The sequence below is a fragment of the Chiloscyllium plagiosum genome, unplaced genomic scaffold, assembly GCF_037043375.1.
Source record: "Chiloscyllium plagiosum isolate Xiang-an unplaced genomic scaffold, Cpla_swu_hap1 HiC_scaffold_36, whole genome shotgun sequence".
NCBI classification, from domain to species: Eukaryota; Metazoa; Chordata; class Chondrichthyes; order Orectolobiformes; family Hemiscylliidae; genus Chiloscyllium; species Chiloscyllium plagiosum.
Window position 1 is genome coordinate 43011890 of NW_028270174.1, and position 25960 is coordinate 43037849.

At 42.6% G+C, this 25960-nt stretch overlaps 2 protein-coding genes across 3 annotated transcripts in view; one reads left to right on the forward strand and one right to left on the reverse strand.

The window, feature by feature from the left end:
• gtf2e2 (general transcription factor IIE, polypeptide 2, beta) overlaps window positions 1-25960 on the forward strand; it is a 72917-nt gene that overhangs the window by 26569 nt on the left and 20388 nt on the right. The window lies entirely within an intron of this gene.
• Window positions 13695-21803, reverse strand: smim18 (small integral membrane protein 18). The gene is made up of 2 exons (XM_043674023.2): window positions 21333-21803; window positions 13695-14814 (listed from the first exon to the last, which is right to left on the reverse strand). Exon 2 carries the CDS (start codon window positions 14763-14765, stop codon window positions 14460-14462), a length of 306 nt encoding a protein of 101 aa, XP_043529958.1. The 5' UTR covers window positions 14766-14814; window positions 21333-21803; the 3' UTR covers window positions 13695-14459.

Consider the following 25960-nt stretch of genomic DNA (forward strand, 5'->3'; position numbering starts at 1 on the left):
CCTCCTATGTTCACATCCAAATCATTTTATTACAGATGATGAAAAGCATTGGACTCAGCACTGATCCATGTGACACACCACTGGTCACAGGCCTCCAGTCCGAAAAGTAACCCTCTACTATCACCATCTGTATTCTGTCTTCTATCTATGAGCCAGTTCTGTATCCAAATGGCTAATTCTCCCTGTATTCCATGTGATCTAACCTTGTTAATCATATCAAACCTTGTTGAATGTCTTACTGAAGTCCATACAGATCATGTCCACTGCTTTGCTCTCATCAGTTCTCTTTGTTACTTCCTCAATAAACTCGTTCAAGTTCATGAGACATGATTTCCCACGCACAAAACCATGGTGACTATCCCTAATCAATCCTTGCTGATCCAAATACATGTAAATCCTGTCCCTCAGGATTCCCTCCAAAAACTTGCCTACCACCAGTGTTAGGCTCACCGGTCTATAGTTTCCTGGCTTTTCCTCACCACCTTTCTTAAACAGTGGCACCACGGTAGCCAACCTCCAGTATTCTGACACCTCATGTGTGACAATCGATGATACAAATATCTAAGCAAGAGGCACAACAATCACTTCCCTAGCTTCCCACAGAGCTCGAGGGTACACCTGATCAGGTCCTGGGGATTTATCCACTTTTATGCATTTCAAGACATCCAGCACTTCCTCCTCTGTAATATGGACATTTTTCAAGATGTCAACATTTATTTCCCTACATTCTATAACTTCCATGTCCTTTTCCACAGTAAACATTGATGCAAAATACTCGTTTAGTCTATCACCCATCTCCTGTGGCTCCACACACAGGCCGCCTTGCTGATCTTTGAGGGACCCTAGTTACCCTTTTGTCCTGAATGTATTTGTAAAAACCCTTTGTATTCTCCTTAACTCTATTTGCCAAAGCTATCTCATGACCCCTTTTTGCCCTCCTGATTTCCCTCTAAAGTATACTCCTACTGCCTTTATACTCACCTAAGGATTCACTCGCTCTTTCCTGTCTATATCTGACATATGCTTCCTTCTTTTTCTTAACAAAAGCCTCAATTTCTCTAGTCATCCAGTATTTCCTACACCTAGAAGCCTTTTCTTTCACCCTAACAGAAATGTACTGTCTCTGGACTCTCGTTATCTCATTTTTGAAGGCTTCCCATTTTCCAGCCGTCCCTTTACCTGTGAACATCTGCTCCAAATCAACTTTTGAAAGGTCTTGCTTAATACCATCAAAATTGGTTTTCCTCCAATTTAGAGCTTTTAGATCTGTTCTATCCTTTTTCATCACCTCAGTCACCTGCCCTACCTTATTTCCCAAGAGTAGGTAAGTTTTGCATCTTCTGTACTAGGTACACCCACATATTGAATCAGAAAATTTTCTTTTACACACTTAAACAGATTTCTCTCCACTAAACCCTTAACACTTTGGCAGTCCCAAAGTAAAAATCCCCTACCATTACCACCTTATTATTCTTACAGATAACTGAGATCTCTTTACAAATTTGCTTCTCAATTTCCTGCTGGCTTTTGGGGTCTATAATACGATCCCAATAAGGTGATCATCCCTTTCTTATTTCTCAGTTCCATGCAAATAATTTCACTGAATGTATTCCCAGGAAAATCCTCCCTAAGTATAGTCATAACATTATCCCATAACAACAATACCCACCCGCCCTCCTTTCTTGCCACCCTTTCTACCCTTCCTATAGCATTTGGAACATTAAGCTGTCGGTCTTGTCCATCCCTGAGCCTCATTCCTATAATTGGTATGATATCTCAGTCCCATGTTCCTAGCCATGCCCCAAGTTCATTTACCTTCCTAGTTAGGCCACTTGCATTGAAACAAATGCAGTTTATTTCATCAGTCCTACTGTGTTCTCTGCTTTGTTCCTGTCTGCCCTGACTGTTTGACTTTTCCAAACTGCACCACTGATCTCTTTCCTCACTATCTTCCTGCGTTCAATCCTGGAGTCCCCTTCCAATTCAGGTGCAATCTATCCTACTTATACAGGTCACTACCCCAGAAGAGATTCCAATGATCCAAAAATGTGAACCCTTCTCACCTGCACCAGCTCCTCAGCCACAAATTCGTCTGCTGTATCCTCCTATTCCTACCCTCACTAGCTTGTAGCACTAGGAGTAATCCAGATATTACCACCCTTGAGGACCTCCTTTTTAAATTCCAGCCTAACTTCTTATATTCTCCCTTCAGAATCTCATCTTTCTTTCCTTCCGATGTGTACAATGACCTCCTGCTGGTCCCACTCCCCTTTTTAGAATATTCTGCACTTTCTGTGAAATATCCTTGATCTTGGCACCAGGAAGGCAACACACCTCTCCCTCACCTACGTTTCCTGGAGGTAACCCATTTATTTGACTGTATCTGTGGGTTCCCCCCACCCCCCTCTGATAACTGCCATCCATCCCACTCCTAGTCCTGGAAATTCCTCATTGCCTCGCTGCCACTCCAACCAATCCATGCGATCTGAGAGGATTCGCAACTCAAACACACTTACTGCAGACATCCAAAGATGTGCAGGTTAGGCGAATTGGCCATGCTAAATTCAGGGATGTGTAAGTTAGGTGCACTAGTCAGAGGTCATTCTAGGATAATCGGATAGGGGAATGGCTTTGGGTGGGTTACTCTTCGGAGGGTCGGTGTGGACTCAATGGGCCGAATGGCTTGCTTCCGCACTGTAGGGATTCTATGATTCCATGTTGATCATCAGTACATTGGAAGCTCTCCCTAATCTCCCATATCCAACAGGAAGAGTACGTTTCTCTATTAAAGGCCATCTTGGCACCTTAATCTACAGAGCCAGAAAATAGCACAATCTTACTGCTGTAAAAAAGCACTGCGCCAGGCTAACTTCATACCTATGTTTTATAGTTTTAAATTTTAATCAAGAGCCCCTGACCTGTTTAAACTTGGACTAACTGCACTCTGTTTTGTCTACCCTCCCTTTCCTAATTCATCTTGTTTACTGTTAGTCAAAGAATCATGGAGTTGTACAGCACAGAAACAGACACTTTGGTCCACCTCATCTATACTGACCAAATATCCTAAATTAATCTAGTCCCATTTGCTATTCTCGTATTTAATGCTCAATGCTCTGTCCTCCTGGTTCACTCTTCTAACTTGCCTTAAACTGTCCCTCCATATAAACTCTACTACTTATACTCACAGTCACCTCCATAAGACTGTAAGATGTTGGAACAGAAGTATACTATTTGGCAGGGATAGTCAACATGGCTTTGTGCGTGGGAAATCATGTCTCACAAACATGATTGAGTTTTTTCAAGAAGTAACAAAGAGAATTGATGAAGCCAGAGTGGTAGATGTGATCTACATGGACTTCAGTAAGGCATTCGACAAGGTTCCCCATGGGAGACAGATTAGCAAGGTTAGATCTCATGGAATATAGGGAGAACTAGCCATTTGTATACAGAACTAGCTCAAAGGTAGAAGACAGAGGGTGGTGGTGGAGGGTTGCTTTTCAGACTGGAGGCCTGTGACCAGTGGAGTGCCATAAGGATTGGTGCTGGATCCTCTATGTTTTGTCATTTACATAAATGATTTGGATGTGAGCATAAGAGGTAAAGTTAGTAAATTTGCAGATGACACCGAAATTGGAAGGTGAAGAGGACAGCGAAGAAGGTTACCTCAGATTACAACAGGATCTTGACCAGATGGGTGAGAAGTGGCAGATGGAGTTTAATTCAGATAAATGCGAGGTGCTGCATTTTGGGAAAGCAAATCTTAGCAGGACTTATACACTTAATGGTAAGGTCCTAGGGAGTGTTGCTGAACAAAGAGACCTTGGAGTGCAGGTTGAAAGCGGAGTCGCAGGTAGATAGGATAGTGGTATGCTTTCTTTTATTGGTCAGAGTATTGAGTACAGGAGTTGGGAGGTCATGTTGCGGCTGTACAGGACATAAGTTAGGCCACTGTTGGAATATTGCGTGCATTTCTAGTCTCCTTCCTATCGGAAAGGTGTTGTGAAACTTGAAAGGGCTCAGAAAAGATTTACAAGGGTGTTGCCAGGGTTGGAGGATTTGAACTATAGAGAGAGGCTGAACAGGTTGGGGCTGTTTTCCCTGGAGCGTTGGAGGCTGAGGGGTGACCTTATAGAGGTTTACAAAATCATGAGTGGCATGGGTAGGATAAATAGACAAAGCCTTTTCCCTGGGGTGGGGGAGTCCAGAACTAGAGGGCAGAGGTTTAGGGTGAGAGGGGAAAGATATAAAAGAGACCTAAGGGGCAACGTTTTCACACAGAGGGTGGTACGTGTATGGAATGAACTGCCAGAGGAAGTGGTGGAGGCTGGTACAATTGCAATATTTAAAAGGCATTTGGATGGGTATATGAATAGGAAGGGTTTGGAGGGATATGGGCCAGGTGCTGACAGGTGGGACTAGATTGGGTTGGGATATCTGGTTGGCATGACGGGCTGGACCGAAGGGTCTGTTTCTGTGCTGTCATCTCTATGACTCTAAGTCAGTCTGTCATTCAGTTGACTCATGGCTACAATAGTCTTCAACTCCAATTCCCTGCCTTTTCCCCATAACCTTAGATTCTCCTCCTGATTTTAAAGGTTTCTCATCCTTCGGTATAATTAACAACCCAAATTCGACAGTCATAGAGTCATAGAATTTCACAGATTCACTACCATCTGAGAGAAGAAATACCTTGTCATTTCTGTTCTAACTGGATGACCCTTCAGTCTGTGATTATTCCCACTGGACCTTTACTCTCCCAGACAGCAACCCCTTGTACTCAGTACCCATAAAAATATTGTATGTCTCAATAAAGTTGCCTTTCATTTATCTAAACTCCAATGAGTATAGGCCGAACATACTCAATATCTTAAGAAAATCCCTCATTGTGAGCCTTCTCTGGATTATCCAAGGGAACCAGATAGAGTCATAGAGATGTACAGCATGGAAACAGACCCTTCGGTCCAACCCATCCATGCCGACCAGATATCCCAACCCAATCTAGTCCCACCTGCCAGCACCCGGTCCATATCCCTCCAAACCCTTCCTATTCGTATATCCATCTAAATACCTCTTAAATGTTGCAATTGTACCAGCCTCCACCACATCCTCTGGCAGCTCATTCCATACATGTACCACCCTCTGTGTGAAAATGTTGTCCCTTAGGTTCCTTTTATATCTTTCCCCTCTCACCCTAAACCTATGCCCTCGACCTCTGGACTCCCCGACCCCAGGGAAAAGACTTTGTCTATTTATCCATGCCCCTCATAATTTTGTAAACCTCTATAAGGTCACCCCTCAGCCTCCAACGCTCCCAACAGTGGCCTAACCAATGTCCTGTACAGCCGCAACATGACCTCCCAACTCCTGTACTCCATACTCTGACCAGTAAAGGAAAGTATACCAAACGCCGCCTTCACTATCCAATCTACCTGCGATTCCACTTTCAAGGAGCTATGAACCTGCACTCCAACTTCTCTTTGAAGAAAATGAGGTCTGCAGATGCTGGAGATCAGAGCTTAAAAATGTGTTGCTGGAAAAGTGCAGCAGGTCAGGCAGCATCAAAGGAGCAGGAGAATCGACGTTTCGGGCATAAGCCCTTCTTCAGGAATGAGGAGGGTGTGCCAAGCAGGCTAAGATAAAAGGTAGGGAGGAGGGACTTGGGGGTGGGGCGTTGGGAATACGATAGTTGGAAGGAGGTTAAGGTGAGGCTGATAGGCAGGAGAGGGGGTGGGGGCGGAGAGGTCAGGAAGAAGATTGCAAGTCAAGAAGGCGGTGCTGAGTCTGAGGGTTGGGACTGAGAAAAGGTGGGGGAGAGGGGAAATGCAGATTTCTCCAGTTTTCGTATTTCCCCTCCCCCCACCTTTTCTCAGTCCCAACCCTCAGGCTCAGCACCCCCTTCTTGACCTGCAATCGTCTTCCCGACCTCTCCGCCCCCCACCCCCTCTCCGGCCTATCACCCTCACCTTAACCTCCTTCCACCTATTGTATTCCCAACGCCCCTCCCCCAAGTCCTTCCTCCCTACCTTTTATCTTAGCCTGCTTGGCACACCCTCCAAGGTCTCTTTGTTCAGCAACACTCCCTAGGACCCTACCATTAAGTGTATAGTCCTGCTAAGATTTGCTTTCCCAAAATGCAGCGCCTTGCATTTTTCTGAATTAAACTCCATCTGCCACTTCTCAGCCATTGGCCCATCTGGTCCAGATCCTGTTGTAATCTGAGGTAACCCTCTTCGCTGTCCACTACATCTCCAATTTTGGTGTCATCTGCAAACTTACTAACTGTACCTCTTATGCTCACATCCAAATCATTTATGTAAATGAGAAAAAGTAGAGGACCCAGCACCGATCCTTGTGGCACTTTACTGGTCACAGGCCTCCAGTCTGAAAGCCAACCCTCCACCTCCATTCTCGGTCTTCTACCTTTGAGCCAGTTCTGTATCCAAATGGCTAGTTCTCCCTGTATTCCATGAGATCTAACCTTGCTAATCAGTCTCCCATGGGGAACATTGTCGACCGCCTTACTGAAGTCCATATAGATCACATCTACTGCTCTGCCCTCCGTCAATCTTCTTTGTTACTTCTTCAAAAAACCCAATCAAGTTTGTGAGACATGATTTCCCACACACAAAACCATGTTGACTATCCCGAATCAGTCCTTGCCTTTCCAAATACATGTACATCCTGTCCCTCAGAATTCCCTCCAACAACTTGTCCACCACCGAGGTCAGGCTCACCGGTCTATAGTTCCCTGGCTTGTGTTTACCGCCCTTCTTAAACGGTGGCACCACGTTTGCCAACCTCCAGTCTTCAACACCTCACCTGTGACTATCAATGATACAAATATCTGAGCAAGAGGCCCAGCAATCACTTCTCTAGCTTCCCACAGAGTTTTCAGGTACACCTGATCAGGTCCTGGGGATTTATCCACCTTTAACCGTTTCAAGACGTCCAGCACTTCCCCCTCTGTAATTTGGACATTTTGCAAGATGTCACCATCTATTTCCCTACAGTCTATATCTTCCACCTCCTTTTCCACAGTAAATACTGATGCAAAATACTCATTTAGTATCTCCCCCATTTTCTGTGGCTCCACACAAAGGCTGCCTTGCTGATCTTTGAGGGACCCTATTCTCTCCCTAGTTACCCTTTTGTCCTTAATATATTTGTAAAACCCCTTTGGATTCTCCTTAATTCTACTTGCCAAAGCTATCTCATGTCCCCGTTTTGCCCCCCTGATTTCCCTCTTAAGTATACTCCTACTTTCTTTATACTCACCTAAGGATTCGCTCAACCTATCCTGTCTATACCTGGCATAGGCTTCCTTCTTTTTCTTAACCAAACCCTCAATTTCTTTCGTCATCCAGCAAACCCTATACCTACCAGCCTTCCCTTTCACCCTGACCGGAATATACTTTCTCTGGATTCTTGTTATCTCATTTCTGAAGGCTTCCCATTTTCCAGCCTTCCCTTTACCTACGAACATCTGCCTCCCATCAGCTTTTGAAAGTTCTTGCCTAATACCGTCAAAATTGGCCTTTCTCCAATTTAGAACTTCAACTTTTAGATCTGGTCTATCCTTTTCCATCACTATTTTAAAACAAATAGAATTATGGTCGCTAGCCCCAAAGTGCTCCCCCATTGACACCTCAGTCACCTGCCCTGCCTTATTTCCCAAGAGTAGGTCAAGTTTTGCACCTTCTCTAGTAGGTACATCCACATACTGAATCAGTGTCCTGTACACACTTAACAAATTCCTCTCTATCTAAACCTTTAACACTATGGCAGTCCCAGTCAATGTTTGGAAAGTTAAAATCCCCTACCATAACTACTCTATTGTTATTACAGATAGCTGAGATCTCCTCACAAGTTTGTTTCTCAATTTCCCTCTGACTATTGGGGGGGTGGTCTATAATACAGTCCCAATAAGGTGATCATCCTTTTCTTATTTCTCAGTTCCACCCAAATAACTTCCCTGGATGCATTTCTGGGAATATCCTCCCTCAGCACAGCCGTAATGCTGTCCCTTATCAAAAATGCCACTCCCCCTCCTCTCTTGCCTCCCTTTCTATCCTTTCTGTAGCAGAAGGCAGATAAACTCAGGGCATGGTTAGGAACATGGGATTGGGATATCATAGCAATTATGGAAACATGGCTCAGGAATGGGCAGGACTGGCAGCTTAATGTTCCAGGATACAAATTAGAATTAGATTAGATCCCTACTGTTTCCACACTGTAGGGAATCTAATCTAATTCTAATTTGTATCCTGGAACATTAAGCTGCCAGTCCTGCCCATTCCTGAGCCATGTTTCCATAATTGCTATGATATCCCAATCCCATGTTCCTAACCATACCCTGAGTTCATCTGCCTTCCCTGTTAGGCCCCTTGCATTGAACTAAATGTAGTTTAATTTATTGGTTATTCAATGTGGCCTAACTATTGTCTTGTATAGTTTTAATAAGAATCACCTATTTTTATACTCCTCTGAAATAAAGGCCAGCAATCCAGTTGCCTTCCCTCTTACATGCTGAATCTGCACAAAGACTGATATAAAGAGAAATATATTCACCCAGAGAGTGGCGAGTCTGTGTAACACTCTGCCACAAAACAGTTGAGATCAAAACAATGAATGTTTTCAGGAAGGAGTTAGATATAGTTGGAGTTAAAGGATTTCAAGGGCGTGGTGTGAAAGCATGAGCAGGATACTTAGTTAAATGTTCAACCATGATATTAATACAGCCATGACCCTCTAGTTTCTATGTTTTTAAATCACATAGAGGTAGCAAATGTTGACACTCGCAAATCCCCCTCCACTGCAGCCTTCAGTCTTTCTGCATTTTAATGATATTCAGCTTCTCTATTCTTCCTGCCAAAGTGCATAACTTCAAATTTCACCATATTGTATTTCATGTGTGAAGTTTTTGTCTACTCATGCAACCTTTTTGACTGTTGTCTTGTAGTCTTGACACTCCTGGTGCCTCAAATAGATGAGGCCATTTCTGATCACACTTCCTTGCATCACTCACCTTCCAGCTCCCAACCTATTTCCTTTTGTTCAGCCTGGTAAAAGCCATGTGCTAATTCATTTATGACTGCAAGTTCAAAATTCTAACCATCTAACCTTTTTATCATCCACTCCTCGTAACATTTCTGCAAGTACCGATCTGCACAACCCCACCATTCACGTGCACTTTAGATGCCTTATTTTCACTAAAGCCACTATTCTCTTTTGCCCTAGTTTCACCCCCTCGTACAACCTTTATCTCTAGTCCTTTAAGTTTACGTAATGCATAATTGAATGAATGTGATGAACAACCTGCTAGCCATTTATTGCAAAATGTGACTTCGCCAAGTAATGCACTAGCAGGTCCTGCTCTTCTCTACCTAAACAGTTTATGATTCCAGGATCATCCTCCAATTCAAAAATAACTTGTAGCTTTGATTCTCCACTGCAGTCTTAAGCCTACAGCTGCTATCTTTCTCTTTTGCCTCCAAAAGATGGAATTGTTTTTGTCACTCAGATTGAAATGATCTGTTTGGCTGTCACTGCTCTGTTCCTCCCTTCTCCTAGCCACCAGAACGAATTTCCTTTAAGGCTGTGCACTAACCCTCGTCATGAACCCTTACTGCTCTCTAACCTCTCCATTTTCTCCCTTAATGCCCTCTTTGAGCTCCTGAAATTCATTTTCCCCTTCCTCAACCTAGTTTATGTTAAACTAACGACCTAACTTCCTTCCTTTGTTCCTACATTTTGATTGCTATTAATGTTTATTTCTCCTCAGGAACTGTCCTCCTCTTCAAATCTAGTTTTATCAACCCTCTGCTCAAAAACATCAATTCCTGACTCCTTCGACTTTGGGAGCTGTTACCCTGTGACCAAACACACTTCCCTTTCTAAAGACCTTGATTATGCTGCTATTTCCCAAAGTCGATTATACTTAAGTTTCATGTTTGAATCCCTCCTATTAGTTTTCTGCCCCTGCCACAGTGTCAAAATTGCTCTTAGCGAAGTTACAGGTGACTCAGACAGTGGTAAACTATCACTCCTCATCCTGTTGATTTGACTCTATCTTCTTCCAACACATCTCTGCCATCCATTCCACTAGTGTCTAACAAGTCATTAGTCAGAGAATCACCTGCAATGGCTCCCTTCTCATTCTTGCACCACTATCTGTGGTGTCTCTGCAGGCTGTAGCTTGGCACACTCCTGTTTCTTTGAGGAGAAAGTGAGGTCTGCAGATGCTGGAGATCAGAGCTGGAAATGTGTTGCTGGAAAGGCGCAGCAGGTCAGGCAGCATCCAGGGAACAGGAGAATCGACGTTTCGGGCATAAGCCCTTCTTCAGGAATGAGGAAAGTTTGTCCAGCAGGCTAAGATAAAAGGTAGGGAGGAGGGACTTGGGGGAGGGGTGTCGGAAATGTGATAGGTGGAAAGAGGTCAAGGTGAGGGTGATAGGTCAGACTGGGGTGGGGGCGGAGAGGTCGGGAAGAAGATTGCAGGTTAGGAAGGCGGTGCTGAATTTGATGGATTTGACTGAGACAGGGTGGGGGGAGGGGAAATGAGGAAACTGGTGAAATCCGAGTTCATCCCTTGTGGTTGGAGGGTTCCTAGGCGGAAGATGAGGCGTTCTTCCTCCAACCGTCGTTTTGTTGTGGTCTGACAATGGAGGAGTCCAAAGACCTGCATATCCTTGGTGGAGTGGGAGGGGGAATTGAAATGTTGAGCTACAGGGTGATTGGGTTGGTTGGTCCGGGTGTCCCAGAGGTGTTCTCTGAAACGCTCCGCAAATAACCGGCCTGTCTCCCCAATATAGAGGAGGCCACATCGGGTGCAGAGGATGCAATAGATGATATGTGTGGAGGTGCAGGTGAATCTGTGGCGGATATGGAAGTTTCCTTTGGGGCCTTGGAGGGAGGTGAGGGGGGAGGTGTGGGCGCAAGTCTTGCACCTCCTGCGGTAGCAGGGGAAGGTGCCGGAAGTGGAGGTTGGGTTGGTGGGGGGTGTGGATCTGACGAGGGAGTCACGGAGGGAGTGGTCTTTACGGAATGCTGATAGGGGAGGGGAGGGAAATATATCCTTGGTGGTGGGGGATAGGGGAGGGGAGGGAAATATATCCTTGGTGGTGGGGGATAGGGGAGGGGAGGGAAATATATCCTTGGTGGTGGGGGATAGGGGAGGGGAGGGAAATATATCCTTGGTGGTGGGGGATAGGGGAGGGGAGGGAAATATATCCCCTCCCCTATCCCCCACCACCAAGGATATATTTCCCTCCCCTCCCCTATCAGCATTCCGTAAAGACCACTCCCTCCGTGACTCCCTCGTCAGATCCACACCCCCCACCAACCCAACCTCCACTTCCGGCACCTTCCCCTGCAACCGCAGGAGGTGCAAGACTTGCGCCCACACCTCCCCCCTCACCTCCCTCCAAGGCCCCAAAGGAAACTTCCATATCCGCCACAGATTCACCTGCACCTCCACACATATCATCTATTGCATCCTCTGCACCCGATGTGGCCTCCTCTATATTGGGGAGACAGGCCGGCTACTTGCAGAGCGTTTCAGAGAACACCTTTGGGACACCCGGACCAACCAACCCAATCACCCTGTAGCTCAACATTTCAATTCCCCCTCCCACTCCACCAAGGATATGCAGGTCTTTGGACTCCTCCATCGTCAGACCACAACAAAACGACGGTTGGAGGAAGAACGCCTCATCTTCCGGCTAGGAACCCTCCAACCACAAGGGATGAACTCGGATTTCACCAGTTTCCTCATTTCCCCTCCCCCCACCCTGTCTCAGTCAAATCCATCAAATTCAGCACCGCCTTCCTAACCTGCAATCTTCTTCCCGACCTCTCCGCCCCCACCCCAGTCTGACCTATCACCCTCACCTTGACCTCTTTCCACCTAATCACATTTCCGACGCCCCTCCCCCAAGTCCCTCCTCCCTACCTTTTATCTTAGCCTGCTGGACAAACTTTCCTCATTCCTGAAGAAGGGCTTATGCCCGAAACGTCGATTCTCCTGTTCCCTGGATGCTGCCTGACCTGCTGCGCCTTTCCAGCAACACATTTCCAACACTCCTGTTTCTCTCTACAATACCATCTGAAAATGTAATCTTAGTTTCTATATTTATGCTGATGGCACCTAGCTCTAATTCACCAATATCTAGGATTTGTTGAGCAGAATTTCCTGTCAATATTAGGAAGTTATGTCATTATCTTTTGATTCTCAACACAAATTCCATTCCCTGAATCATCCCTCTACCTAGCTGATATTTAACCAAAATGTTCATTAGTTGGCATCTTTTTGACCTTAATGAGCTTTCAACTACATCAATGCCTACCAAATGTACCTACTTCCACTTCCATAACAGCACTAACTTTGTCTCTGCCTCAATTCATCTGTTACTGAAAACTTCAAGCATGTTTTGTTTATTCCTATTCCTGACTATTCTAACATGCTCCTGACTGGTTTCCTATCTTCCACAATCAATAAACTTGAAGTAATGCAAAGCTCTGCTGCCTAATCCTATCTTGCAACAAATCCCATTCACCTATCATCTTTTTGCTCATTGACATCATTCCTCTATAGCTTCTCTCTTGACTGTCTCCCTGTAACCTCCAAACTCCAAGTCTCATACAAACGCAATATTTTAATTCTTCCACTTTTGACTGACATGCCTGCAGCTGCTGAGCCCTTAGATTAGGTATTTCCCATTAATCATCTCTAATTCTCTACATGTATTTTTTCTTTTCAAGTGTTCCTTAAAATTTACCTCCTTTAACCAAGCTCTGCTGAAATGTTTCCTTTATGTAGCTAGTTGTCAATTGTTTTGTAACTCCTGTGAATTGCAAATTTCGTATCAATATGAAACCCCACCCCAATAATCACTACTGATATCAGACAGAATTATTGCCATGGCAAACAATCTTTGTACTGTTGTAGTTTGCTTTCAGTGATCATTTACTTTAATTGGGATTGCAAGCAGATATGATCAGCAAATGTCCAAGAAGAGACTTCAGTGTAGAGAGAAATACATTGATTGCCTTGTCCCTTCTAGACATACACAGGAACTTGAGCTTAAGATCTATATTGGCTCTGAGGATGTGTGAACTTATGTGCCTTGCCAAATCACAATAGGTACCAATCTAGATATTTACCTAGAATCTCTAACTGAAATAAATCTCTTGCTGTTTAAATATCCTCCAATTAGAAATAGATCGTCCAATTCAAATTTCTTGGCTGCTTAGTTATCTTTAATTTTTTGTTTACTTCATTCATGGAATTGAATGTCACTAGCACGGCCAGAATTTGATGCCCATCTCTAATTCCTCTTGATCTTGTGAAGCCACGACTGAGGGCAGTTCGGAGTCAAGAACACTTGTTCTGTGGGTATGGAGTTCCGAATAAGTCAGAGTAGGTAAGAAATTGAAATTTCTGATGGCCAATTACCCAGTGCCAGGAACCATCTAGAAAAACACAACTGTTTGAGTCTGAGACTTTGGAGGGTTCCACCTCACTTAACTGAGTATTTAATAAGGAAAAGTTAGAGAGATTAAAAACCAGTCCTAACGCCTGACTAACCATAAAATTCACTTGACTCTATCTTGTCTTCGTGTATACCTGACACTCCATTGACCCTCCACCTCATACTCTCACCAACCCCTACCCCAGATTCTCATGAACTTCCCCAACCAAACCTACTTTAGCTCCACAACAGCCTCTAATCTATTCTAAGCACCATTGCCTGCCTATTTGCCTGCTGTACACTTCTCCTTGTGCATCTAGCACCCTGGTCCCCTATACCTATTGGGCCCTGGGCCCTTTTACTGCCTCATCTCTTGAGAGATGTAAGTATAAGTCAAAGTGACTTTGGACCTTTTAAATGTGGAATATGATGGTTATTGCTGCAAAAGAGCATGTAGTTTCAGATCCAATGAGTGAATTCCTGAACGGAACTGGACTGGTTTGGCTGGGATGACTCTGGCTCAGTGCTTCACTTAGGAAAATTCCTCCGAAGGTCAGTGGACAATTTTTTTTTTCTGATCAGGATTGAAAATAAAGATTCTGGCCCAGATCTGAAGATTCAGGCCATTGTCCTTTTTTTTTCGGACAACTGCCTCCCTCAACCCCATCCTTGAACAGTTTCCACATTATTAACTGAATCAATGGATCTGTATCACTGTTGTAAATTAACCTCCGAGCTCTCATTTTAATTCAGGCGCTCTGGAATCAGATTAATAAAACACTACTTTCTTTAAGTCATCTTCTGTATTTGAAGATTATTTTTTTGTTAACAAGACTCTAATCTAGTTTACTTTGCTGACTATTTTACCAAATTCTCAATGACTAATCCTGTGCTGAAGATTTTTTCATTTGTTTTGATATCAAATGGCAATAAATTTCCATCTGAAATAGTTTGATTTATTTTGATTTGTCTGTCATGATAAATCATTTTCTATACCATTTCAATTTTATGTCTTTTCATAGTACTCATCACAATTCTTGCAGCATGGGGTTCATTGTCCAGAATTTCTAAACTTTTGCTCTTTGTACAAAAGCAGCAAAGAAGCAGCTCGTGAAGAAATGCTAATAAAACCAGGCTAATTACAGTAAGAACAAAAAGCAGCAAAATAAGAAAGAAAGCAATCTTCCAGCTATCATGAAACAGCTGCATCTGCTGAACTTGAAATTCAGTGTCTTGATTTATAGATGTGGCATCATTGATCACGAACCAAGTTTGACTAAAGTTATTAGCTGCCATTTTTAGAAATGGATGTTCCAGAGATGGTCTCCAAATCAGAAATATGCACCTGGAAAAAAAGATAGAAATGTACTGGTTATTAATTATTTTGGTGCTATAGCTTTGCATATATCTCATTCCTCCATCACTATGAGCAACCCTTGTTCATAAAGTAATGTAAATGAACATGAAAGGCACATACCTAAAAATGAAATGCTGCCCCAGTAAATAGCTATACGTTTGGTAAATGGAAGTAGTAGTATGGTTTTGACGTTCAAACAATTCTGCTATCAATTTAAAGTCCTGCTGCAGTAATGGATAAAGCTGGAGAGTTAAACACTGAATGGGAGGTTGTAGATTCATGGAAGTTCCCATTTTCAAGGATAGTGAGGCCTAACCTGAGTGCAAAGGACTATAGTAAACCATTCCTAACAATACTCATTTAGCCAAATGTGCTGCATGAATGATCTCTCTTGACCTCTCCCTGAATCCTCACCAGCACAGATGGCCATTTTGATTTAATTGAATTTGTTGTCAAGAAATGGTTGAATATCCTCGACGCAGCAAAGGCTACATATTCCAATGACAATCCAACGTAACAGCTGCCCTCCTGAACTAGCCATGCCTTTAATCAGGCTACTCCAGTGCAGCTACTATACCGCCATCTAATTGATGAGTGAAATGTCTTGATAATTTAGAAGGGTCAACTCCAAACCAGCCTGTTAGCTGTCCTGTCAACCTAATCCCAATTATATGTGAAGTGATAGAAGGAATTGGCTCACTATAACATGCCAATCATTACTCAGTCCATTCCCAGACTATCCTAACAAAATTCAGTAGAATCTTGGTCAAATTATAGGCTAAATGGCTGGTTCCCAAATTAGATTAGATTAGATTACATTACATTAGATTAGATTACATTACAGTGTGGAAACAGGCCCTTCGGCCCAACAAGTCCATACCGACCCGCCGAAGCGCAACCCACCCATACCCCTAACCTAACACTATGGGCAATTTAGCATGGCCAATTCACCTGACCTGCACATCTTTGGACTGTGGGAGGAAACCGGAGCACCCGGAGGAAACCCACGCAGACACGGGGAGAACATGTAAACTCCACACAGTCAGTCGTCTGAGGCGGGAATTGAACCCGGGTCTCAGGCGCTGTGAGGCAGCAGTGCTAACCACTGTGCCACCGTGCCACCCACGGGCAAGAATATCTATCCTTCACATGAAGGAAGTGTTTGTTCAGTTGTTGGAACTAAGGAGTTTGGAGAGAACGAAGTGGAAAGACTGGATGAACATAGATGATGTATGAGTAAAACCTGACCTGAGACAGGTGGAGCACCTTGTCAGTAGCTACAAAGAGCACAGGTAGTTACATAAGCAAAAGCAGATGAAAAATCTGAACAATGCCCACAAGGCATGAAATAATTTGTTTTTGAAAGAAAAGCTGAATGGAGAATAAGACATATACAGAGAAAGCACATACTTAGATTAGTGTTTCAGGATAGGTACTGTGACTGACTGGAAAATGTGACAAGTGGTGTACCATATGAATGCATGCTCACATTATTATTACAATTAAAATAGTTTTTTCTTCCAAAGAATTTAAAGCTCCCACCTAACTCAACATGAGACAGCGTCATTAATGACATCAGAATTTCTTCCTTTATTTAAAATATTTAACCCTTACTTTGTGAACATTTCTTCAAAGTTTACACAATAATGTATCTGAAAATATTGATGTTTGATAAAGAGCACATAAAGAATGATAAAGAACATTTTGAGAGAGGAAAATTTACGTTTTTTTTTGTAGTGACAACATGTATATACAGAAGACCTAATTGCCATCCCATCTTGGTGACTGTGTGCATAATTTACACCTGCAAGCAAAAATTGGGGCTCTGCTCTTCATCATTGTAACCTTGTTCTCAGAGCCCTTGGATTAAAATGTTAGTAAAATGCTGTCCTTCACAGCAAGAATTCCACTTTTTGTTTGATAGAGAATTCATTTCCACTGCTGTGTCAAGTGGAACAGGTAGTAATTCTTGTGCAAAGTAAGTCCTTGCTTAAGTGACATCAGCACATAATAACAGAATATCATATTTAGGACACTGAGGCGACAGGTATGCCCAGCGCCAGAGAGTCAGAAATCTGTTGCCTCGTGGACCTGCTTTCAACATGAGAGTTCATACATTTAGGTGAGTTTAATTTTATATTTGGATGTCTGCTATAGGAGAAAGATCAGTTTTATGAAAATACTTGGGAGAAGGAAAATGTTTATTTTCAATTTCTTCGAGCACATCTAGATATTTTCAAACCAACCTTTCTCAGAGATGTTATTACACACCTCTGGAGGAGAGAGAACTTGAACCTAAGTCTCTTAGTTTAAATGTTACCATTGCATTGGAAGAGCCGTTTTTGAGCATTTTATTTGTTTTAAAAATACTGGAAATGTTATTTATACTGGTAGTGAAAGATCATTCAGTTGGATAAGAATTCTTCCTATTTATAGTTGAAGGCAAACAAAGTGCAATGGTGAATGAGATCATTTACTGATACTTTATAGAATATGTCCAACCAGAATTGTTCATTCTGACACCCTCATTAAAGTCTGATTAAGTTGATGATGCAAATTACAAAACTAAGTGTAGTAGAAATCGCCACAAACCGGATGAAAGCCATGCACAGTATATCTTGACTTATCTTTTTATGTTTTGGTATGATACTGATTGCCTTGCTGAGTTTCGATAGATTTCCAACACTTGCCATTTTTTCTTTTTGCAATTTAAAGTTGAAAGTTTGTTGATGCTGGAAACAATACCATGCTAGATGATAATATAAATAATTGTCCTCTTCCAGGTCTGAATTATAAGCTGAGGATGAGCTCTGACATAAATATCAGGTACAAGCCTGCCTACAGTTAAATAGTTCACCCCACAATAATATTCCAGTCAATTGACCTTTAATTACTGTATGGTATAATTTCCACTGGTGTCCATGAGGAAATTCCCTATCTTATTGCTACCAACCATTCCGTATTTGGCACCTTTGCACGATCAGCAGAGCCTTCAGGAATGGTGGCCACTGTTAATACTGCAGAAGGCCTGGGTGGAATATGCAAAATAGGAGTATAAGGCAATATTTGGACAATCAACAGGGTGAGTGGGGAAGATGTTGGAAAATTAAAAGTCATCTGAGTGATGATAAACATCTTGAAAAGAGCCCTCTTCCTCCCCCATTCAATACGTCACTTCACTGATCAGCAGTCTGTAGAATCAGATGTGCTGCACGTTGGGAGCAAGTCTCTCCTGCCTGATAATTCTGAGTGAGGCCCTTAATCAGAAGAGGAATCGAGGGTTATGGGGGAAAATTCAGGAATATGAACATGAGATATGTTAGATCAACCACGGTCCTGTTGAATGGTGAAACAGGCTCAAGGGGCTAAATGGCCTATTCGTTCTGAATTCTTACGATCATAAGACTGCATGGTGCTCTATTTACAGGTCAATCCACCTACTTCCCTATTTCTGTGTAGTGAATAATACTCATCCCTGAGTTAATGCTTGTTTCCAACACTGTCTGTTTAGAGCTAAAGCTTACTTTGCTTCAAGATAAAAAACCATAATGATTTCTTTAACATGGAAAAGGATAGTCCAGATCTAAAAGTTGAAGTCCTAAATTGGAGGAAGGCTAATTTTGACGGTATTAGGCAAGAACTTTCAAAAGCTATTGGGGGTAGATGTTCGCAGGTAAAGGGACGGCTGGAAAATGGGAAGCCTTCAACAATGAGATAACTAGAGTCCAGAGACAGTATATTTCTGTTAGGGTGAAAGGGAAGGCTGGTAGGTATAGAGAATACTGGATGACTAAAGAAATTGAGGGATTGGTGAAGAAAAAAAAGAAAGCATGTAGACAGGAGAGATCGAGTGAATTCTTAGTGTATAAAGGCAGTAGGAGTGGAGAGGAAAGTCAAGAGGGCAAATAGGGGGACGTGAGATAGCTTTGGCAAATAGGGTTAAGGGGAATCCAAGAGATCTTTTTAAATATATTAAGGACGAAAGGGTAACTAGGGAGAGAATAGGGCCCTTCAAAGATCAGGAAGGCAGTCTATGTGTGGAGCTGAAGATGGGGGAAGATACTAAAAGAGTATATTGTATCAGTATTTTTTTTTTTAGATTTTTTTTTTTAGATTTTAGATTTTAGATTTACTATGGAGAAGGACATGGAAGATTCAGAATGTAGGAAAATAGATGATGAAATCTTGAAAAATGTCCATATTACAGAGAAGGAGGTGCTGGATGTCTTGAAATGCATAAAAGTGGATAAATCACCAGGACTTGTTCAGCTGTACCCTAGAACTCTGTGGAAAGCTAAGAAAGTGATTGCTGAGCCCCTTGCTGAGATATTTGTATCATCGATAGTCACAGGTGAGGTGCGGAAGACTGGAAGTTGGCTAATGTGGTGCCACTATTGAGGAAAGGTGGTAAGGAAAAGCCAGGGAACTATAGACTAGTGAGCCTCACATTGGTGGTAGGCAAGTTGTTGCAGGGAATTCTGAAGGACACTATTTATATATATTTGGAAAGGCAAGGACTGATTAGGGATAGTCAACATGGCTTTGTGCATGGGAAATCCCGTCTCATGAACTTCATTGAGTTTTTTGAAGAAGCAACAAAGAGGATTGGTGCAGGCAGAGCAGTTGTCGTGATTCATATGGACTTCAGTAAGGCATTCAACAAGTTTCCTCATGGGAGACTGGTTAGCAAGGTTAGATCATCGGGAATACAGCAAGAACTAGCCATTTGGATACAGAACTGGCTCGAAGGTAGAAGACAGAGAGTGGTGGTGGAGGGTTGCTTTTCAGACTGGAGGCTTGTGACCAGTGGTGTGCCACAAGGATCGGTGCTGGATCAACTACTTTTCATCTTTTATATAAATGATTTGGATGTCAACATAGGAGGTGTAGTTAGTAAGTTTGCAGATGACTCCAAAATTGGAAGTGTAGTGGATAGCGAAGAAGGTTATCTCAGATTACAATGGGTTCTTGATCAGATGGGCCAATGGGCTGAGAAGTGATATATAGACTTTAATTCAGATAAATGCGAGGTGCTGCATTTTGGGAAGGCAAATCAGAGCAGGATTTGCACTTAATGGTAGGTTCCTGGGGAGTGTTGCTGAATAAAGAGACCTTGGTGTGCAGATTCATAGTTCCTATCAGAAGGATGTTGTGAAACTTGAAAGGGTTCAGAAAAGATTTACAAGGATGTTGCCAGGTTTGGAGTATTTGAGCTGTAGGGAGAGGCTAAATAGTCTGGGGCTGTTTTCTCTGGAGTGTTGGAGGCTGAGGGGTGACCTTATAGAGGTTTATAAAAGCATGAGGGGCATGGATGGGCAAATAGACAAGGTCTTTTCCCTGGGGTGGGGGAGTCTAGAACTAGAGGGCATAAGTTTAGGGTGAGAGAGGAAAGATATAAAAGGGACCTAAGGGGCAACTTTTTCCACACAGAGGGTGGTACACGTATGGAGTGAACTGCCACTGGAAATGATGGAAGCTGGTACAATTACAGTATTTAAAAGGTGTCTGGACGGGTATATGAATAGGAAGGATTTAGAGGGATATGGGCCAAGTGCTGGCAAATGGAACTAGATTAATTAAGGATATTTGGTCACCATGGGCGAGTTGGGCCAAAGGATTTGTTTCCATGTTGTACATCTGTATGACTCTATGACTGATGTTTATTGAAATTTATCAAATACCTTAAACAGCAAACTGTCATCAAACACTTAGAACTGGATGCATTTTTTGATTTTGTTTTGTTTACAAAGCTTTAAGATTTAAGAGAAATAGGTCGTCCTGAGTGTGCTGTGCCATTCAGTAAAATCATGCCTGCTCATTTATTTCTGCTAAACCTTCACATTGTTTCCATATCCCTTGAATCCCTTAGTATCTTATAATATAATGTCTTGAGCATTCTAAATTTAATATTGAAACAGTATTAGGAATGTATGTGCACGGTATTTAAGACATTTTACCCCTATTTTAAATAGGCTAACACTCCTATTAAAATAACATAAGACCCTTTCATGTGTTAATCTTTGCAGTGTAATTTTGTATTGAATCATCTTGCAGCTGCAAATCCCAATCTGGTGCCTTTGTTCATGTGAACTGTTCCATTTCAGCAATTCTGCAGATTATACTGCAGAACCCGAAACAGCAGTATTTCACATACTGTCATTTTTAAAGGTCAAAACCAGCCGTTTGGTTATATATTGTTGCTTTCAATAGAAAGTTTAAAATGAGCAGTATTCACTTTTTTTGTTCATTTTAGTTGTGATGCTGTTAATCGCAGATACTAAAAATTAATTATTCACTTCCTCGATATGTAAGAGAACGGAAAGGAGCTATAGGCCTGTTGTTAATAAAAACCAAGGCAGGGTTCGGATTCTTTCACAAGGTTTCATGCTGACACAAGAGCTTCAAACAGATGAGTCCTTTACACACCTTTCTCTTGCTCAAATGTAAAAATACTTTTTAACTATCAGCTTCTCAACAAATCCTAAATTAGGAAAAAGAACACATACCTTTCTGGCAAGAGGGGCTGTAGGGTGTTCTTGTAATAGGAAATACTGTAATGTGCTCTGTAATTCTCATAGCCTGGTGTTGATGACTCGGAAGGTGGATCCTGTCTCTTATTGGCCAGGAATGGTGTATCTTTAATTTATATTGACTTTTGCTATATGTTTTTAAAGATGTATATTCTTCAGGTTAGAAAGCTTCATTTTTCTTCTACCAGTCTCTTCTACGTTTGTTCTGTATGTTTCTTTATCTCATCTGCTCCACTTGTATGCCTATTCCTTGTTTTTCTGTTTGTTGTGTTGCATCTGTTATAATTCTCTGATACATACTTTCGTACTCTTGCTCTTGAACGTAGGAGCAGGAAGAGGCTTTTTAGTCACTTATCTGTGCTCGCCAACCTGTGAGATCATGCATGAGCTGTGACCTATCCAACATTTAAAGTGAAAAATTGATTGCTTTTGATAGGAAGAGTAGTCCAAAATTCTACCATTTACTGTCGGTAAAAATCTTTTGCCAATTTCATTCTGAAATGGTCTGATTAGATTAGATTAGATTCCCTACAGTGTGGAAACAGGCCCTTCGGCCCAACAAGTCCACACCGACCCTTCGAAGAGCAACCCACCCAGACCCATTTCCCTCTGACTAATACACCGAACACTACGGGACAATTTAGCATGGCCAATTCATCTGACCTGCACATTTTTGGACTGTGGGAGGAAACTGGAGCACCCGGAGGAAACCCACGCAGACACTGGGAGAATGTGCAAACACCACACAGACAGTCACTCGAGGCTGGAATCGAACCTGGGACCCTGGTGCTGTGAGGCAGCAGTGCTAACCACTGGGCTCCGAATGCCGCCCATTGGTTCTAAGTTTTAGACTATACTCACTCCTCATTTTTAACTTATGACCAACTAGCGAAAATACCATCTGTCATTTCATGGTATTATTCCCATTAAGGAAAACTCTGATTGATTGAATCATCCCATAGTTTTCTTAATTCAAGAGACTACAATCGTAGTTTTTTTTATTTACTTGTGGGACGTGGGTAATGCTGATTGGACCAGCAGTTATTGTCTATCCCTAATTGGCCGAGAAGATGATGGTGAGCTGCTGGCTCGGAACACTACAGTACATGTACTATAGGTAGACTCAATATCGTTTGAGATGGAATTCTCGGATTTGATCCACGAGGAAAATATTAGAGTCTGTGGCAAAAGATGCCATCACAGAGCATTTAGAAACACATAATGTGATCCAGCAGAGTAAGCATGGCTTCACGAAGGGGAAATCATGCCTGACAGATTTGTAACAGTTCTTTGATAAGGTTACAAGCAATATAGATATGGAGAAGCCAGTAGATGTAACATATTTGGATTTCCAAAAGGTATGTGATAAGATTCTGCAAAAAGACTACTTAACAAGATAAGAACCCATTATGTTTGGGTAATATATTGCCCAGTTTAAAGGATTGAATAACTAATAGCAGACAAAATCAGGGTCAAGAAGTTGGGGGGGGTGCATTTTCAGAATGGCAACCTATAATTAGTGGAGTGCCTTAGGGAACAGTGCTGGGGACATGAGAATTTACAATATATATAAATAGATGATGGAAGGATGACAGATAGGAAGGCAAGGACTAAGGTTGACACAAGGAGTCCATAAAGGAGTATATTCAGATTGAGTGGGCACAGTCTTAGTAGATGGAATATAATGTGGGGAATATGAGGTTATGCACTTTTTGCAGAAAGAATAAAAAGAACTGAACATTATTTAAATTGAGAAAGGCTGTAAGAAGTCCGACAGAGGGAGTTCGGGCTTCTAGTGTGCGAATCACAAAAAGCCAGCATTCAAGTCAGTTAGTGAAAAGAAAGGAAATGGAATGTTGGCCTATTTTTCTTAAGGGAATTGAGTAACAAATTAGGAGGTCTCTCCACCATTGCAGTGAAACAGACTACTCTGGAATATCAGGCCTTTGCAACCTTTTCCCTCTATGTCTGCTCATAATTTAACCTTTGGAGTCCAGTGTCACTGTGGTAAACCTATTTGCACTCCCTTCAAGGTCAATCCAGAGGAACCTCGATTATCCAAATACCGATTATCCGAAGGAGATCTTGAGGTCCCGATAGAACCATTACATCAAAGTAATGTTTCCAACAGTGATCGCATCTTTTGTTTACAGTGATTAAACAGGCACCATCTCCAAATGACTGACTGCCCGCCCACCCTCTCTCTCTCCCCTCCACACTTTCCCTGGAGCTCTACAGAGGGGTGTATCATAAACCACACCCCCGTCCCCAGGTAATCTCTCCAACATTGTCCTGTACAGGGCAAATGTGGAACCTATGAAAACGTTACAGTAAAAAGTTGTGTGTGTTCTATTTGGAGACTTACCCCACAAAGACAGCAGCTGTAGCAGCCTTGTTGGTGTACAGTCCGGCTGCCCCGGAGAGGAGGCGGGGGGAGCGGGGTTGGGGGCGGGGATAGTATTGGACAGGGTTGGGGTGGGGGCGGTGTTGGACTGGTTTGGGGGGTGGGGTTGGGTGCAGGGGCGTTGTTGGGGGTGGTGTTGGATGGCGTTGGGGTGGGGTCTCGCGTGCTGTGCAGCTGCAGGCTCCTGAACTGGGAGCAGACTTTAAAAACTCCGAGCCCCAGAGGAAAGGCATTTAAATCAATTAACTGAATAATCGATTATCCGAACGAAATAGTGCCCGCCCATCTCCTTCGGATAATCAAAGTTCCCCTGTATATGTTTCTTTAGATATGGTGCCCAGAACTTACAACATAGAAAATAAGACTAAGAGTAGGCAATTCAGCCTTTTGAACCTGCTCTGCCATTCAGTATGATCAAGGCTAATCATCCAACTCAGTCCCACATTCCACTTTCAGCCCCTAATGTTTGATTCTTTGAGTCCTAAGAATTGTGTCTGTCTCTATATTAAAATCATTCAATGTTTTGGCCTCCACCGCTTTCTCTGGTAGAGAATTCCACAGGCTAACCTCTCTAGGTGAAGATATTTCTCCTCTTCAGTCCTAAATGATCTACACATATCCTTAGACTGTGACCCGGGTTCACAACAACTTGATCATTGGGGGCATCTTTCTTGTGTTTACCCTGTCAAGTCAAGTTTCTGAGATCCCTCCCTCATCCTTTGAAACTCCAATCAGTCCAGTCTCTGAACATACGTCGGCTGACCATCCCAGGAATCAGCCTTATAAATCTGCATCACATTCCCTTCGTAGCCAGAACATCTTTCTTCAGGTAGGCATTCCAAAACTGCATATAATATCTCACCAAGGTGGTGTACAACTATAGCAAGACATCCCTGCTCCTACATTTGAATCCTCTTGCTTTGACAGCCAAGATGCATTTGACTTTGCTACTGGTTGCATCGTCTTGCTTACTTTCAGCAATCAGTGTAAAAGAGCACCCGGGTATCATTGCACCTTCCCCCTTTCCTAATCTGTTGCCATTCAGATAATCTGTCTTCCTGCTTTTGTTACCAAAGTTGATAACTTCGCATTTATCCCCATTATACTTGTTTGTCCATGGATTTGCCCATGCACTCAACTTCTTCAAATTACTCTGAAGCACATCTGCATCCTCCTCACAGTTCACCTTTACACCCAACGTGTGTCCTCTGCAAACCTGGAGATATTATATATAGTTCCTTCATCTAAATCATTCATATATATTATGAATAGCTGGGGTCCAAGCACTAATTCCTGCAACACCTTGCTTGCTGCCACTCTGAAAATGACCCATTTCTTCCTACTGTTTCCTGTCTGCCACCCAGCTATCCATCCATTTCATTATATTATCCCATGTGCTTTGCAGGATGTTATTGAAAGCTTTCTCAAAGTACCAAGATAACTATATCTACTGGTTCCCACTTATCAACTCTACTATTTACATCTCAAAATTCCAGTATCAAAGAATCATACATTTCCTCTAGTGCGGAAAGAAGCCATTCAGCCATGGAGTCTGTACCAACCGTCCAAAGAGCAGCCCACCTTACAGTCCCCCCCCCCCCCCCCCGCCTATCCTCATAACCCTGCAATTATCTTAGCCAACCACAAAACCTACACATGGACATTATGAGCACTTTAGCTTGGCCAATCCACCTAATCTGCAGATCTTTGGACCATGGGAGGAAACCAGAACAGCCAGCAGAAACCCATGTGGACATGAGCAGAATATGTAAATTCCACACAGTCACCCAAAGCTGGAATCAAACGTGGGTCCCTGGCACTGAGGCAGCACTGCTAACCACTGAGCCACAGTAGATTTCCCTTTCATAAATCCATGCTGACTCTGCCCTATCCTGTCACTGTTTTCCAAATATCAAACACTATTAAATCTTTTACAATGGACTCTTATCATTTTCCATCCTACCAATGTCAGGCTAATCAGTCCATAATTCCCTGTTTTCTCTTCATCTCTTTTACTTTTAATAGTGAGGTTACGTTAGCTGCCCTCCAATCCATAAACAGTTCCAGTCTATAGACTTCCCTGGCACAAAGGGGCAAAAATGTGAAACACTCTTCGTTCTGAACAACACTGTGAATATATCTATTGAAATACAACAGTTCAAGTCAGGAGCTTGGAATGGACAACAAATATAGGTGGACA

What these genes read in the sequence shown, in the direction of transcription:
- smim18 (XM_043674023.2), bottom strand. Translation starts at nt 14,765, where the DNA reads ATGGCAGCTAATAACTTTAGTCAAACTTGGTTCGTGATCAATGATGCC.